Consider the following 16,244-nt stretch of genomic DNA (forward strand, 5'->3'; position numbering starts at 1 on the left):
ACTCTGCAATGCCCCCATACTCTGCAATGCCCCCATACTCTGCAATGCCCCCATACTCTGCAATGCCCCCATACTCTGCAATGCCCCCATACTCTGCAATGCCCCCATACTCTGCAATACCCCAAAATACTCTGCAATACCCCGCAATACTCTGCAATACCCCGCAATACTCCGCAATGCCCCGCAATACTCCGCAATGCCCCGCAATACCCCGCAATACTCCGCAATACCCCGCAATACTCCGCAATACCCCGCAATACTCTGCAATACCCCGCAATACTCCGCAATACCCTGCATTGTCGTTTATGGGGATTTTTAAGTAGCAAAGTTTGGCGCCATTCCACGAGCGTGTGCAATTTTGAAGGGTGACATGTTGGTTATCTATTTACTTGGCGTAACTTCATCTTTCACATTTATGTAAAAGAATGAAGAAAAAATACTAAATTTGCCAAATTTTATAACAGAAACAAAGAAAAATTATTTTTTTTTACAGAATTTTCAGTCTTTTTTCTCTTATAGCGCAAAAAATAAAAAACCCAACGGTGATTAAATACCACCAAAAGAAAGCTCTATTTGTGTGAAAAAAGGACGAAAATTTCATTTGGGTACAGTGTTGTATGACTGAGTAATTGTCATTCAAATTGTGAGATCACCGAAAGCTGAAAATTGGTCTGGTTATTAAGGGGGTTTACGTGCCCAGTGGTCAAGTGGTTAAACAAAAATTTTGAGGAAAAATACATATTGGCCTAAACTGATAAATAAATAAGTCTTTTTTATTGGATATGTATTATAACTCAAAGTAAAATATATATATATATATATTTTTTTTTTCAAAATTGTCGGTCTTTGTTTGTTTATAGCACAAAAAATAAACACAGCAGAGGTGATGAAATATAGCCAAAAGAAAAGCTCTATTTGAGGGAAAAAAGGACATACATTTTCTAGTAGGTGTCCCTCATTCCCATCTTAAAATGTGGGGAGGTATGGTAACCTCTTCACTTTCGATATGAGACTAGCATCCAACAAAAACAAACGATCGTCCGAAAATCTGATTGTGTGTACGAGGCTTAACTGTCAGGTCGTTTTGCTGCCCAGCATTTGTGTAGTTCCCCTTTAAATAAATCTCAAATATCAGAAACGCACTGAAATGAAAAGGTCTATGCAGAGTTTAGCATCGCCCTTATAAATGGCCACTCTGTGACACGCTACGCCCTCAATGAACTGTAACACTAATAATGGTGTGACGAATTGCTCCCGAATGAAAGATTGCCCTCTTCAAACATGTCGCCCGCTTAGCCCCATATTCCATTGCCCTGTGTAAACATGGCGGCCAGCGCTTCACGCACGGGAACACGCAAACAAGGTGACCGAAGCCAGAAGTCGTCGTCTCTTTCTGGCGACGTAAGGCGTTCCTATTGGCTGGAATTGCGGTAGTGTATGTGCCTGTGTTCCAGGCGGCGTCTCACGAGATCCGGCGAGTGCAGTGACAGAGCAAAGAGCAAGATGGCGTCGCCGGGGGGTGAGATTCAGGTAAGTGAATTGATGAGCCGGGCCTCTATATAGAAGGAGAGGGGGGATGTTGGGAGTGGACGCGGCTCACTGTTACCATAGCAGCGAACGTTCATACAGTACAATGTGAATCGGCCTTCCACTGACCACACGTGGGTGCCTCCTGTCCATGGACAGTCCGGTGGGGCCCGCAGGCAAGATTGGCCCTTCTGTCCCTTATATAGACCTAGAGGAGGATTGCAGTGGGCTCAGAGAAGCCCCCCATACATAGCCAGACACCAAGTGCCCCCTGTCATGTGATGGGCAGGGCACAACTGTGGCCTATTCTCTGTCCCCTCATTCATTGCAGGAGATGGTGGGCCCCTGGACAGGGACTGGAGGTCTATCGCTGGGGGTTCTGTCTGATCCTTCTAGGACCTGCCCAGCTTTTACATCCTTTTCACAGGGCTGCTCTGATCTGATCTGATTCCTATGTCATGTAAGGCTATGTGTGCACCGCTGAAAAGTGATCTGCTGTTGGATCACCTTTCAAAGGTGTTTGACAGGTAGTGAAGGGGCACCACTGTGTGGCCTTCGCTTAATTGGGTTCTATTGGGTGGCCGGTACTGCCTGCCGAATGTGACCGGAAGATCATTTTTGCCACAAAGCATGACTGCCTGTGTACACCCCTCCCCCTCCCAATCCACTGTCTAACATACCCCCCCCCCCCAAATCCACTGCCTGTGTACACCCCTCCCCCCCAATCCACTGCCTGTGTACACCCCTCCCCCCAATCCACTGTCTGTCTAACACCCTCCCCCCAATTCACTACCAGTGCACACCCTCCCCCCATCCACTACCAATGTACACCCTTCCCCGTCTACTGCCTATATAACCCTTTAATCCACTGCCTGTGTACTACAGCCCCCCCCCATCCACTGCCTGTGTACTACAGCCCCCCCCCCATCCACTGCCTGTGTACTACAGCCCCCCCCCATCCACTGCCTGTGTACTACAGCCCCCCCCATCCACTGCCTGTGTACTACAGCCCCCCCCCCCATCCACTGCCTGTGTACTACAGCCCCCCCCCCCATCCACTGCCTGTGTACTACAGCCCCCCCCCCATCCACTGCCTGTGTACTACAGCCCCCCCCCCATCCACTGCCTGTGTACTACAGCCCCCCCCCATCCACTGCCTGTGTACTACAGCCCCCCCCCATCCACTGCCTGTGTACTACACCCCCCCCCACCCCCTGCCTGTGTACTACACCCCCCCCCCCATCCACTGCCTGTGTACTACAGCCCCCCCCCCATCCACTGCCTGTGTACTACAGCCCCCCCCCCCATCCACTGCCTGTGTACTACAGCCCCCCCCCCCCATCCACTGCCTGTGTACTACAGCCCCCCCCCCATCCACTGCCTGTGTACTACAGCCCCCCCCCATCCACTGCCTGTGTACTACAGCCCCCCCCCCCATCCACTGCCTGTGTACTACAGCCCCCCCCCCATCCACTGCCTGTGTACTACAGCCCCCCCCCCATCCACTGCCTGTGTACTACAGCCCCCCCCCCATCCACTGCCTGTGTACTACAGCCCCCCCCCCCATCCACTGCCTGTGTACTACAGCCCCCCCCATCCACTGCCTGTGTACTACAGCCCCCCCCCCATCCACTGCCTGTGTACTACAGCCCCCCCCCCATCCACTGCCTGTGTACTACACCCCCCCCCCCATCCACTGCCTGTGTACTACAGCCCCCCCCCATCCACTGCCTGTGTACTACAGCCCCCCCCCATCCACTGCCTGTGTACTACAGCCCCCCCCCCATCCACTGCCTGTGTACTACAGCCCCCCCCCCATCCCCTGCCTGTGTACTACAGCCCCCCCCCCATCCACTGCCTGTGTACTACAGCCCCCCCATCCACTGCCTGTGTACTACAGCCCCCCCATCCACTGCCTGTGTACTACAGCCCCCCCCCATCCACTGCCTGTGTACTACAGCCCCCCCCCCATCCACTGCCTGTGTACTACAGCCCCCCCATCCACTGCCTGTGTACTACAGCCAGCCCCCCCCCCCAATCCACTGCCTGTGTACTACAGCCAGCCCCCCCATCTACTGCCTGTGTACTACAGCCAGCCCCCCCCCCCCCATCCACTGCCTGTGTACTACAGCCAGCCCCCCCCTCATCCACTGCCTGTGTACTACAGCCCCCCTCATCCACTGCCTGTGTACTACAGCCCCCCCATCCACTGGCTATGCAGCTTGTGGGGGGCGGTTAAGAATGTGGGTTTACTGCCCTCCCAGTGCAAGTGAGCCCTCATTATACAGTCAGGCAAGTGTCTGTTTGCATACAATTACAGCGAGTCTTTCAGGGTGCAGAAAAAATAAAAGTGGGAATAGGTCTGCTGCCCGTTTCTGATAATAAATAAAATATATATATTTGGACCTTTTTAGGATCCATTCACATCTGGGCATTTTGGAATCGCTGCAGTTCTGCCCACAATCTCATAGTACACTACAATGGCAAAAAGGCAGGTTCAGGTGCCATTATTTTCAACGGCACCTAAAGGGCAGTGTGGTTTTGCTGCAATTGTTGTGCGATAAATTGTGGCGAAATCGCACCACATTTTAAGTGCCATTAAAAATAGCGTCTGAACCTGCGGTTTTGCCATTGTCGTGTTTTTTGCGGGTAGAATCACAGCAGTTTTGTTGTTTTAACCAAACTCCCAGGTGCCAATGGTGCCTAAAGCGGGCTAAACAAAATAATTTAACATCGATGGGTTTAGTTCCGCTTTATGTATTGCCTCTGTTCAGGGGCTCCGGGCTTCAGCAAAATGGCCGCCTCCAGCAAGAAGAAACAAGAGCAATGCCGGAGGCAGCACACACCAATGTTGGCAGCATCCTTATTAATGTGGAATGTATATTCCTTGCTAAAGAAAATTATTATTTTTATCAAGGTTTGGGTAAAGTTCCGCTTTAAAGGGGTTGTAAAGGTTCCTTTTGTTATTTAAAGAAAAAAACATATACCGTGTTTCCCCGAAAATAAGCCGGGGTCTTATATTAATTATGCCAACAAAAGACACAGTAGGGCTTATTTTCGGAGTAGGTCTTACCATTTAATGTGATGTCTTCTCTCCCCCTCTCCCTCCCTGCCTGTCAGGAATCCCCAGTGTGAACTAAGTTAAAATGCTTGTAAAATCCTATAATCCACTTTATTACAGTATTATATAATGTACAACGTGTGTGTTCCTGTAATATAATTGTGCCAAATACCTTTGTTATAGCACCATTCTGCACTTCTGTGACCAGCCGGAGCTCTCTTCCCCACATTTATATTACAGAAACGCACATATTGTACATTATATACTACTGTAATAGAGTGGATTTTAGGATTTAGTATTTTTTAACTAGGGCTTATTTTTGGGGTAGGGCTTATATTGCAGCCCTCCTGGAAGAAAAACGCTAGGTCTTATTTTCAGGGTAGGTCTTATTTTTGGGGAAACAGGGTACTTACCTCCACTCTGCAGCTCGTTTTGCACAGAGTGGCCCCGATCTTCCTCTTCTGGGGTCCCTCGGGGGCTGTCTCGGCTCCCCCCGCAAGAGCTAACCCTCTTCTGGGAAGCGCTCTCCCAAGGAGGTTAGCTTGTGGGCGCGCTCCCGTGATACAGTCGGCGGCCATAGCTGCTGACTGGTTCACTCGGCCCGCCCCCCTGGTGCCCTGCGTCATTGATTTGATTGACAGCAGCGGGAGCCAATGGCTGTGCCAGGGCAGGTGTGGTCTTGATACTGACTATAAGTTCACTTCATGTAAAAAAAAATGTGGATTTATTATTTCATTATTATTATTATTATTATTTTTTGGAGCCTGTAAAGCATTGCACCAGCGATCAGCATGCAGGTCTACTTCAGGGCCTGTCAGTGTGCCGTACATCCCGTGTGGGCGAGCACATACACTGACCGGAAGGATCGTAAACTACCATGGTACTTCATTGAGAGCTACAAGCTGACAGCCGCAAAGGATGTTGGGACTTGTTCATTAACACACAGAGCTCTGCGTAGGTATGATGCAGTCATGTCTTCAAAAAGTGACAGCTAGTACAGGGAAGTTCTTCCCATGCTGCTGTCACAGGGGGAGGAGGGAAAGGCGAGTGGCTGCAGCAGTGAGAACATGTTACACCCTAAAAACTGTGCCATATGTAAATCTTTCACCAACTGGCGTTTATACTTTGTTGGACTTTATTCTGTAATTTTAATGGTTGATTACTTTTTTTTTTTTTTTACATATTAACTTGTTTAGTCATTTGTAGTCATGTAGACCTAAAGGTTAAAGGATAGTTTAACTAAGGTTATAGGAAAAGGGCATTTTCACAGAAAGTGCTCTCATCTCTGCCTCCCTTCCCTTTCATGCATATGTACCTGCATCCAGCGCCCTTTGCCTACCACGTGGTATCATCCTGTGAAATGCTGGTCATGCCTGTGCAGTAGATACTCATAGGCTTCATTGGGACCATCACTGAAATCTGAATACTGTCCCTCAGAAGTTTGTATGGTGGGCCATGGATGCAGGTAAGGACACAGGTGGGTTACTAATAAAAAAAAGAACGGGTTTTGGTGAAAGTGCGCGTATTCCTTATTGTGACAAAATCTAATATCTGACCGTGTAAACTAGAGCTAGTGTTCAAAAATAATTTCAACGTGAACGAGCTTTTTATTGCCCATTCACCTCCATTGGCCATTCTGCTTGTTGGGGATAAAAGTTGTTGGGAGATCCTGTAGTGTAAATAGTGGGTGCAGTTAGTCGGTTCACACTGCAGCGGCACGACTTCGGGGACGACTCTGCAAGTCGTCCTGAGGACGACTTCAGAGGCGATTTGCAAAACGACTTCTGTATAGAAGTCAATGCAGGCCGCCCCCGAAGTCGTACAGGAACCTTTTTCTAAGTCGGAGCGACTTGCGTCGCTCCTATTAGAACGGTTTCATTCCATTGCATTCAATGGGACGCGACTCGTCAGACGGCTGAGCCGCCGGACGTGTCGCCCCAGTGTGAACCGGGTCTTACTGTCTGAGGAATACATAGACCATTTGAAAGGGCCCTTCTAGACAACTAAAAAGGTTACTGGTGTTATGCAGTTGACTCTGTAAAGTAGGGTTGTCCCGATACCAAGAATTTGGCCGAGTACTTGTACTCAGGCAAATGGTCCGATGATTCACCCAATACCTGGGAAGTCGGGGTGATCAGTGCGGTGGGAGAGTTACAAGTACTCTCCCACCGCAAGTGAAATCAGCGGTGATCGGTGCTTGTAACTCTCACACACACGATCACCACTGACTGTCCCCGCATCCTCCTCCAGTCCCCCTCTCTCTTCTCCCCCTCCAAGCTGCTGTCCCCCTTGATCTGTCAGGGTGGAAAGCAGAGGTAGGAGCTGGTAAATCCCCTACCTTTTCCAAATGTACAGAGTCAGTGATCACTGACTCTGTCCATTCACATAACTGAAACATCGTAAACTGTGTTTACAATGTTTCAGTGTATAAATGTAGAGGAGCCGCTGTCTTCTCTCCATTCATTTTCAGCGCTGCTGAGAAAGGGGCCTGGGGAATCTGTGTCCCTAGTCCCTTTCCCTGTCTCAAAGGGGAGATGTCAGAGGTCTGTTAAGACCCCTGATATCTCACCAAAACCCCCAACCGGGCTGATAATAAATAAAATTGCAATAAAAAATTAAATTAATTGTAAAAAATAATAAAAAACACACTGACCACCCTTAAAAAAAAAAAAAATGTAAAAAATAAAAAAAATACTGACACACGTGCCACTGTTGCATGTGATTTAAAAAAAAAAGTATCGGCATCGCCGAGTACTTGGGGTGGGGGGGGGGTTAGTTTTGGTACTTGTACTCGGTCATAGAAAAGTGCTATCGGGACAACCCTACTGTAAAGTGACATTGATTCCAGCACTAAGTAGAAACCATCGGAAGGGATGTAAATGGGCTGCAGCCTGAGGAACCACATGCTCTCTAGACTATTCTAACAACATTTTGGCCTTTCAGTGTAAAAATTAGGAAGGATGATTGGACAGAGGAATTGCATATTATAGCTATAAAAGCCCCACTCCAGGCAAAATATGACCCCCCCCCCCCCCCCCGCCCTCATCTAACCCATCCTGCAAGGTTTCTTTATGTTCTTATTTGGTAAGACACATAAGGGCCCTTTCACATGGACGCTTTGTTGCAACTTATGGACTACTGCTTCAAGGACCTTCAGATTCTTGCTGTAGGAATGACTGGGTTATGCCATTAGCATCGGCTGCTCAGCCCATTTAAATTGATGTTGGGCTGACAGCGGTTACTGCTGATCACACGTAGCTGCACACAGAACAATTGGGGTACAGATAGAAATGAGCCTGGACGCAGTTTACTGCAGTACCCTGGACAGCTCCCTCGTTGCTGCAGTTTCCAGGCACAGGGAACTGCTAAATCCAGCACTGCAGATGCACCCTGACCTTCCATTCCCTGACAGCCCCCTTATGATGTCACTCATCTTCTGGATCCTGAGAGGAACTCACCCCTGGACAGAAAGCGACATGGACGCCTGAAGAAGAGCGGACACGTGAGACTGCAGCATCATAGGACTGTGGCTTTAGTGTGTTGCAGGCTTTTCTTCTCAATACAGCGATCAGTTGGGTGGTGGAGATTATCGTTTTCCCAGAGATAGGCTTTACATTTTGCGCAGAAGGCGTTTGCTTTACATTGTCTCATATAGTTGGGGTACCTACTTTCAAATTGCAAGAATTAGAGAGAATTCTGTGGGGATCTTGTATGTTACGGCCCACTGCTCTTTGTCCTTGGAGTGAGCTCTCCAAATACAACCAGCGGCATTCAGCTCTAAGTATAGAAATTAGTCCTACGTCTGTTTGTACCCTGTGACGGCCTGATACTAATTAAATTCAGCTTTATTACCCCCCTCCCTGGAAAGGTGGCTGACTTGCACTAAGCTAGTGACATTTTCACAGATTGTGTAAGGTACCGGGGAAATGGATAACCTATTAAGTCATTGTTAAGAAAACTGATATTTTCACAGGGTGAACACTTCAACTGTGTAGTTTAGGCTACTTTCACACTGGGGCTGCCCGAGCATTAGTACTAAAGCGCTGCTCGTTTTAGCGCCGCTTTTCGGCGGCTAGCAGGGCTATTTTAACCCCCGCGAGCCGCCGAAGAAGGGGTTAAAAGTGCCTTAGTTGCCGCACTTCCGAATCGCTTTTCGGGCGCTTTGGAAGTGCTGCCCATTCATTTCAATGAGCAGGGTGTTTTGGGAGCACTGTATACAAAGTAAACTCTTATTCCGCGTACAGACGATCGGAAAGTCCGACAACAAAACCGTGGATTTTTTTTCGATGGATGTTGGCTCAAACTTGTCTTGCATACACACGGTCGCACAAATGTTGCCGTAAATTCCCAACGCCAAGAACGCGTGAGGTACAACCAGTACGACAGCGCCATTAAAGGGAAGTTCAATACCAGTCGTGTTAGTAGAAGTTTGGTGAGAGACGATTCACACTTTTCAGCCTCATGCTTTTCAGTCCGTTACAGCGTGACAAATGTGCTATCTCCATTACGAATGCTAGTTTTACCAGACCGAGCGCTTCCGTCCCGTACTTGATTCAGAGCTTGCCTGGAATTTTGTGCGTTGGAATTGTCCACACACGATCGGAATTTACGACAACGGATTTTGTTGTTGGAAAATTTGAGAACCAGCTCTCAAACTTTTTTTGTGTGTGTGTATGCGGCATTACCGAGGAAATGATGTGAGCTGAGATTGCTGACCCCCTCCTGAACATATTGCTTGCCTGGCTGGCTTTGACAAGTCGGAACTCGCATTCTTTCTTTCTTTTTTTTTCTCGGTCATTCATTTGGAGAAAAATACATCTATTGGCTTAACATGAAATCCAGGCAGTCGGCACTTTCAGGAGGTGAGGTCAGCAGTGACGGTGTCCATATGTTTCTCAGACTTGCTGTGATTCCCACTTTCCCAGCAGCACACACTTTTCCCCTTTGCTCCATATAGCCACCCAGAGCAGCATTTGTAGGTACGGAGAGGTATATGAATTACTCTCCTCCCTCTCAGGTGACAACTCGAATGTTTGGTGATTGGCCCTGTGATCTTACAAGGAGGGGAGGGGGCAAGTCTCAACCCTGTGTAAGCTCTAACTTGAGTGACTCAGGTCTTACACTGGGCTTCCTTTCATCACTGTCAGAGCCTGAATGGAGGAAGGAGAGCGTGAAGGAAAGGTGAGTATGTGTTGCTTGCAAAATATGGCCTTCATGTTTCTTCCACGACAGGCATGCTTTTATGTTTGGAAACGTGGTTTAATCTGAACTTTTTGATTTTTATTTATCTCTACATTCAACATGATTTGTTAGGCCAGGAATGCTCTGGACAGACTCCGATTCTGCTTTCTAATTGCTTGTGTCAGTTCAGGCTCTGCACTCCCATGATTTGATTAGGACACCATAAGACACAATTATTCAGCCTGTACCTTTTAAATATGGCAAACTTGCAATGGAGAATATTCTGATCGGATGTATTCTATGAACCAGGATTAGATCAGACGTGCTGCTGTAATAATTGTGTTAGGAGAATGTTCTGTACACTGGGTGCAGTGACAATTCTGATAATAGAGCACCTGCAGGTATTGTTTGTCCTGTGTAAGGTCACAGACATTCTGATTGGCCAATCATCCCTAATGGAGCTGCGTTCACAATTCAGAAAGGGCCACAGTGCTTCTTTGACTGGGTTAAAAAAAAAGGTCACAACAGTCACTAAAGACCTTCCTTTGTGCAAGATTGAGTATAGAATGTTTGGTCCTGTCCTGGGCTCTTTGGAATTCTCTGAATATTCATGAGATATGGGAGGTCCTCGGTCATCTTCTGTCATCCTCGCACATCAACACCCAGACTGGCAGCAAGATGGCCTCTGCATGCATATGTGCTTGCCGGAGGATACAATGAAGGATCGTGTTGCTGCTTTATTAGCCATTCAGCACCCTGGGGGAAGGGAAAACCACTGTGCTCCTTGAAAGAGAAGTTTGCATTTCTTAAAAAAATGCATTCATACTCGGGTGGATTCAGTATCGGTTCAATGCTGCATCTGTCCCCTGTTGCTTCTAAAGCCCCATACACACGGTCGGACTTTTGGCCAACCAACTTCAAAATCTGCAATCTTCGAATTTGTCCGACCGTGTGTACGCTCCATCGGACCAACTTTTTCGGGTTTCATCCGACAAAAAGTTGGGTCTGCAAACGGACCAACTTTTCGGCAACAAAAGTCAGATGGTGCCTTGTCTGACCGTGTGTACAGCAAGCCAACCAACTTTTGGACAAAGTGCAAATACGCATGCTCAAAACCAATGTTAAAAGCAACAAACAATAGCAGAAGTTAACCAAAGGGTGGCGGTAAAGAGCAGAAAAGAGCAAAAAAAAAAAATGTGATGTTAGGAAAGTTTTAGAAAAGTTTGCAGAAAAGTCTGACTGTGTGTATGCTATGGGTGTGGCCGGACAAATCAATTAGGACAAAAATCCAAGGGAAACTTTGTTGGATGTCTGACCGTGTGTATGAGCCTTTAGACTGAGAACTGAGCGATTAAAGACTGCTGATCGTTCAGTTCTCGGTCTTCAACGAGCAGAAAGCTGGTGACAGTTACTCGATCTCTGCTCTGCCCCTCCAGCACTCACTGGAGCGACAGACTGTGGAGGGGTTGAGAGCGGCTGGCTCAGGTTCTAAGTGGCATGCTGAGAGGCTAAACCAGTTGCCAGTTGCTAGTTGTGATGGACCCCCGTACTCAAGAGTATGTCTGCTGTAAAAGCTTCCTTTTTTTTCAGTGCCAGAACGATCCAGGGTCCTGCGTGTTTTTGATGCAGCTTGGTGCTTTTTTTTTTTTACCCCTCTTTTTTTTTTTCTTACCTTAAAGGACAAGTTCCATTGTGGTGTTGATGCGTTTTACAGTGTTGGTGCAGGAAAAATGCAGCATATTTTATTTTTTATGCCAAAACCTTGTAATCTACTTTCTATGCATTTTTGATGTAGAAAAAATACGCACTGGCCTGCATGTGGTGTGAACTGGCTCTTAAAGGGGTTGTAAAGGTACAATTTTTTTTTCCCTAAATAGCTTCCTTTAACTTAGTGCAGTCTTCCTTCACTTACATCATCCTTCGATTTTGCTTTTAAATGTCCTTATTTCTTCTGAGAAATCCTCACTTCCTGTTCTTCTGTCTGTAACTCACCACAGTAATGCAAGGCTTTCTCCCTGGTGTGGAGTGTCGTGCTCGCCCCCTCCCTTGGACTACAGGAGAGTCAGGACGCCCACTAACACACAGCTCCTTTCTCTATCTGCAACGTAGAGCGTCCTGACTCTCCTGTAGTCCAAGGAAGGGGGGCGAGTACGACGCTCCACACCAGGGAGAAAACCTCACATTAACTGTGGTGAGACAGACAGAAGAACAGGAAGTGAGGGTTTCTCAGAAGAAATAAGACATTTAAAAGCAAAATGGAAGGATGAGGTAAGTGAAGGAGGACTGCACTAAGGTAAAGGAAGCTATTTAGTAAAAAATGTACCTTTACAACCCCTTTAATGTAAGTGTATGTTCAATAAGACCCTGTTCCTGCATTTACAGTTAACACATTGATTTCACATGGGGAGTTTCTGGATGTGTATCATTGCTTTGTATATGACCAATTAGCTGTGTCGCCCTTTTCTGGAGATGTGTCGCCCTTTTCTGGAGATGTGTCGCCCTTTTCTGGAGATGTGTCGCCCTTTTCTGGAGATGTGTGCATGTAATCGATGGTGCCGTACATTTCTGTAGATCGGTGTTGTGTAGCACACTGTATCTCCCTGAAATGAAACCACTTTGTCCCTTCAGAAGAAAACACAAAAGCCTCATTGTTTATTGTGTCCATATACAGAGGCTATTCAAGTTGTGTTTAGTTGTTAACAATTAGTGTTTATGCTTGTGTTAGACATGTGGGTGTGCGTCGTACACTTTTTGTAATTGTTTGAGGTTGTCCACTAACTTTTGTGTTTTACTGATTTTTGAACTACAAGTTACAGCATGGTTTGCCAAACTGATATAAAAATCTTTCTGCTGTCAGATATTTTTTTGGCATTTCCATTGCTTACCTTTCGGCAAGATTTTCGTTACAGTCCTTTCCCCACAAAGAAATTTCTCCTTGATTTAGAATGGCTCTGTTCCCTAAGGCCCCATTCATACTACTGCGACTTTAAAGTCGCGCGATTTTACCGCAATTTCAGGGAATGCCTGTGTAAGTGGCATCAAAATCGGACCAAAGTAGTGCAGGGACTACTTTGAAGTCAGAACGACTTGAAGTCATATTAATATGAATGGTTGCCATTGGAAATCATGGGAAACAACTTGTCATGCTACTTTGCCATCACAAATCGTGGGACAAGTTGTATAAGTGTGAAAGGGGCCTTGGTAAGGATGCCCACTGGTCTTGTAGCGTCGCCTAAGTGCCTATTCACACCAAATGCATTAGGCTGTGCTGGGCAGAAATGCCCAATGCAGTTTTTACATGGACAAGGCACGGCAAATTGTATTGTATCCTGTGCATTTACCTCACACCACTGCAGTGCAGAGGTGTGCACAGAAAAAAAGTAGGACATGTACTAATTTATTTTGCCGCAGCATGTTGCAATGCACCACACCTTCTGCTGTGAGTAAAATTAATGAATGAATGAAATGTTACTTTGACACTTTGCAGTAGAGTTGTATTAAAAAAAAAAAAAAAAGTAAACAATGCATTGTAATTTACTGCTAAACGCAGAACCTGCAACCATACTAGTAGGAACCCCATCCTACTGCAGCCGCTGGTACACACAGGCCTCAAGTAGTTCATTTTACATTGACCCTCCTTCATACATGCGTCAGCCAATTGACAGACCAGGAGACTCCTGATTTGTGAGGCCCGTTCAAGCCTGCTATAAGCAATTTACAGGCTCATCAATGCACCCACCCACAATTTTGGTCATTAAAAGTCAGCAGCTACAAATACTGCAGCTGCTGAATTTTAATATATGAACACTTACCTGTCCAGGGCTGCCACTGCCATCCTCAGTGAGGGAATCAGGAAGTGAAGCTTTGTGGATTTACTTCCTGGTTCCCTACTGCTCATGCGCGAGTCGCGCTGCGTGTCCTCACGGGTCCCTCCTGTCGTCTGGGACCTGTGTGTCTCCCAGAAGACAGCGGGGGAGGACAGTGTAGGCGCAGGACGTGACATAGGTCCCCTCGATCACCAAGGTGATCTATGCCCGGAAGTGGGAGCAAATACCTGTATTACACAGGTATCTGCTCCCTCCTCCCCCCCTGAAAGGTGCCAAATGTGACACCGGAGGGGGGGAGGATTCCAAAAAGTGGAAGTTCCATTTTTGGGTGGAACTCCACTTAAAGTGGAGGTTCCACCAAAAAAACAATTTTGCTTTAAACTGTAGCTTACGACTAAAAAAGAAAAAAAAAAGATTTTTTTTTTTTTTTACTTATCTGGAAATGCCTGTTGCTATGCGGTCCCACGAAATCTGCCTTTGAAACCACCTAGGATTCTGACATCATCTCCCTCTAATGCTCCTGGGAAATGTGTGTAATTTCCCAGGATGCAGTGCGCTGTCCAATTATCACTCCCCATCCAAGACTTCCAGGAAGTAAGTGCATGTAGGCTTCACAATGCCCACAAGCAAAATGACAACAGTGTAGATATAGTTTTATAAACTATCTTTTTTGAATATCTATGCAGATCGGCGGCGGATTGTAAAATAGTAAGTGACCAGATTTATATTATAAAAACGCAGGATGGAAGGACATACATTTTAAAAATGCTAATTGTGGTTGGAACTCCGCTTTAAGGATCTACAATTCCCATTGCGTGATGGGAATTGTTTATTTTGGCGGCTGCAGAAGTGACGTCGCCACAATCGCTTCTCGTGTTGCCCATGCATAGCTCCATTTCCCTCTAGTCAATCATGATGTCACACTTTTTAAAAGGTAAATGTAGCACAAATCGTGAAAGTGTAGACCAGGGGTAGGTGACCTTTAAGAGGTGGAGATCTACCTGAACAACATGGGAGAAGTCAAAGATCAGTGGGCACAGTGTCACCTCCTCACACCTGTTTTAAACCTCTAATTGCCATACTACCATGTCGCAATCCCATGCATTGCATGGCAGTCATGGGTTTAGATCATGTCATGTTGTGAGGAGGCAACATATCATCTCCTCACCACCTGTCAAACACACTTGGATCACTTTTCAGGGGAACAATAGTCCTGCTGCTCTTGTGAATGAGCCTTTAGTGTTCAGCGTGTGCTCATTCACACGTAAAGTTGGGAGTGGTAAAACCCTGCTGTTGAGTCATGGGTTTATCACCGCTGAGGCAGCGAGAGGTGCTGCAGCAAGAATAAAACCCCCTGTTGCTTTTGGTGGGTGCTACCACTTGCCAATCATGACCCATATAAAGAAATGGGACCACTCTGCAAGCGCCCGACGACTACATGCTTCTGCAGGGTCCAAGGGGTTAAAGCAGGTGGTGAGGAAGCAACACGCTATCTAAAATGCTTTCTGAAAAGCCAACCACAATACGCAGTATAGCAGCGCATTTGATTGGGCACCAAGTCTGTTTACATCTATGCGGGTGCGGGACTTATGGGCCGTACACAATGGCAGTTCGACTTTTTTAGCTTAATAGTCACAAGTAGATATTGAATAAGTGACTAATGTCACATATTCTCATACGTTATGTATTTGTATTGTATTTTCGGATGGCAACTATACTGACTAAATGAAAATCATATGATCTGGTATCGTATGAGGAAGATTTTCATGCTTGTCCGATCAAATAATATCGGATGAATTGTCGTGATCGGGTCTCAAAAGCTCTGTACCAACTATCCGATTATTGTACGATTCTTCCTCGGACAACCGTTTTTGTACGATATTCGGAACGTGTGTACGGGCCATAAGTAGGAACAAAAATTGTCTCTGGACAGCTGCACTCTGAACAAATTGTAGCCTTTATTAAAAGAAGATAGTGCTGTCCTTCTTTTAATAAAGGCTACAACTTGTTCAGAGTGCGGCTGTCCAGAGACAATTTTTGTTCCTGCTTTGCTAAGTGCATTGTCTGCACCTGAGTTATCTACAGCGCAGGATATTCATCTGGGTTCCCACCAGGAGCAGGGCTGTGGAGTCGGTAGATAAATGTTCCGACTCCTCAGTTTTATGTACTTCCGACTCCCCGACTCCTCTGTATTAATATGCGAATGTATTTTATACATTCCTTGAGGGAAAGAAACGCAACCTACCACAGGACTACTGGCTGGGAAGCCAACAGTCTACTGTATTGCACAGTTTAAGCAAAAGACAAACACAATGAAAACAATCAAGTGGCTGGATAGTAGCAGCAGGCATAAACATCAGGAACAGGATCTTTACCAGTTCAAAAATACAAACCACATTATTTGGTTGTTTTAGAACAAAAACAAAGCTTATCTATAATGAACCAAAAACAAAATCTGTAAAACCTAGAAATGGTTTATATTAATCTTGAAATGTAGTTATAGGCTTAGCAAATGCAAATCAATTCAATGTAGAGTTCTAAGGAAGAGAATTGCCTCTGCCAGATCCTCTTTCATAGAGTCTCTTAAGTCAGACTTTATTATTTTTAGGGCTGAAAATAATCTTTCGACACTGACTTGGGTGGGTGGC

General features: G+C 46.3%; 1 protein-coding gene across 1 annotated transcript in view; it reads left to right on the forward strand.

Moving 5' to 3' along the window:
* Positions 1–1,399: 1,399 nt before the first annotated feature.
* CLPTM1 (CLPTM1 regulator of GABA type A receptor forward trafficking) overlaps positions 1,400–16,244 on the forward strand; it is a 45,525-nt gene continuing 30,680 nt past the window's right edge. The window contains exon 1 of the mRNA XM_040323568.1: positions 1,400–1,530. Within this exon, the coding sequence (XP_040179502.1) occupies positions 1,438–1,530 (93 nt within the window). The 5' untranslated portion in view covers positions 1,400–1,437. The remainder of the gene's footprint in view (positions 1,531–16,244) is intronic.

Source organism: Rana temporaria, chromosome 9, assembly GCF_905171775.1.
Source record: "Rana temporaria chromosome 9, aRanTem1.1, whole genome shotgun sequence".
NCBI classification, from domain to species: Eukaryota; Metazoa; Chordata; class Amphibia; order Anura; family Ranidae; genus Rana; species Rana temporaria.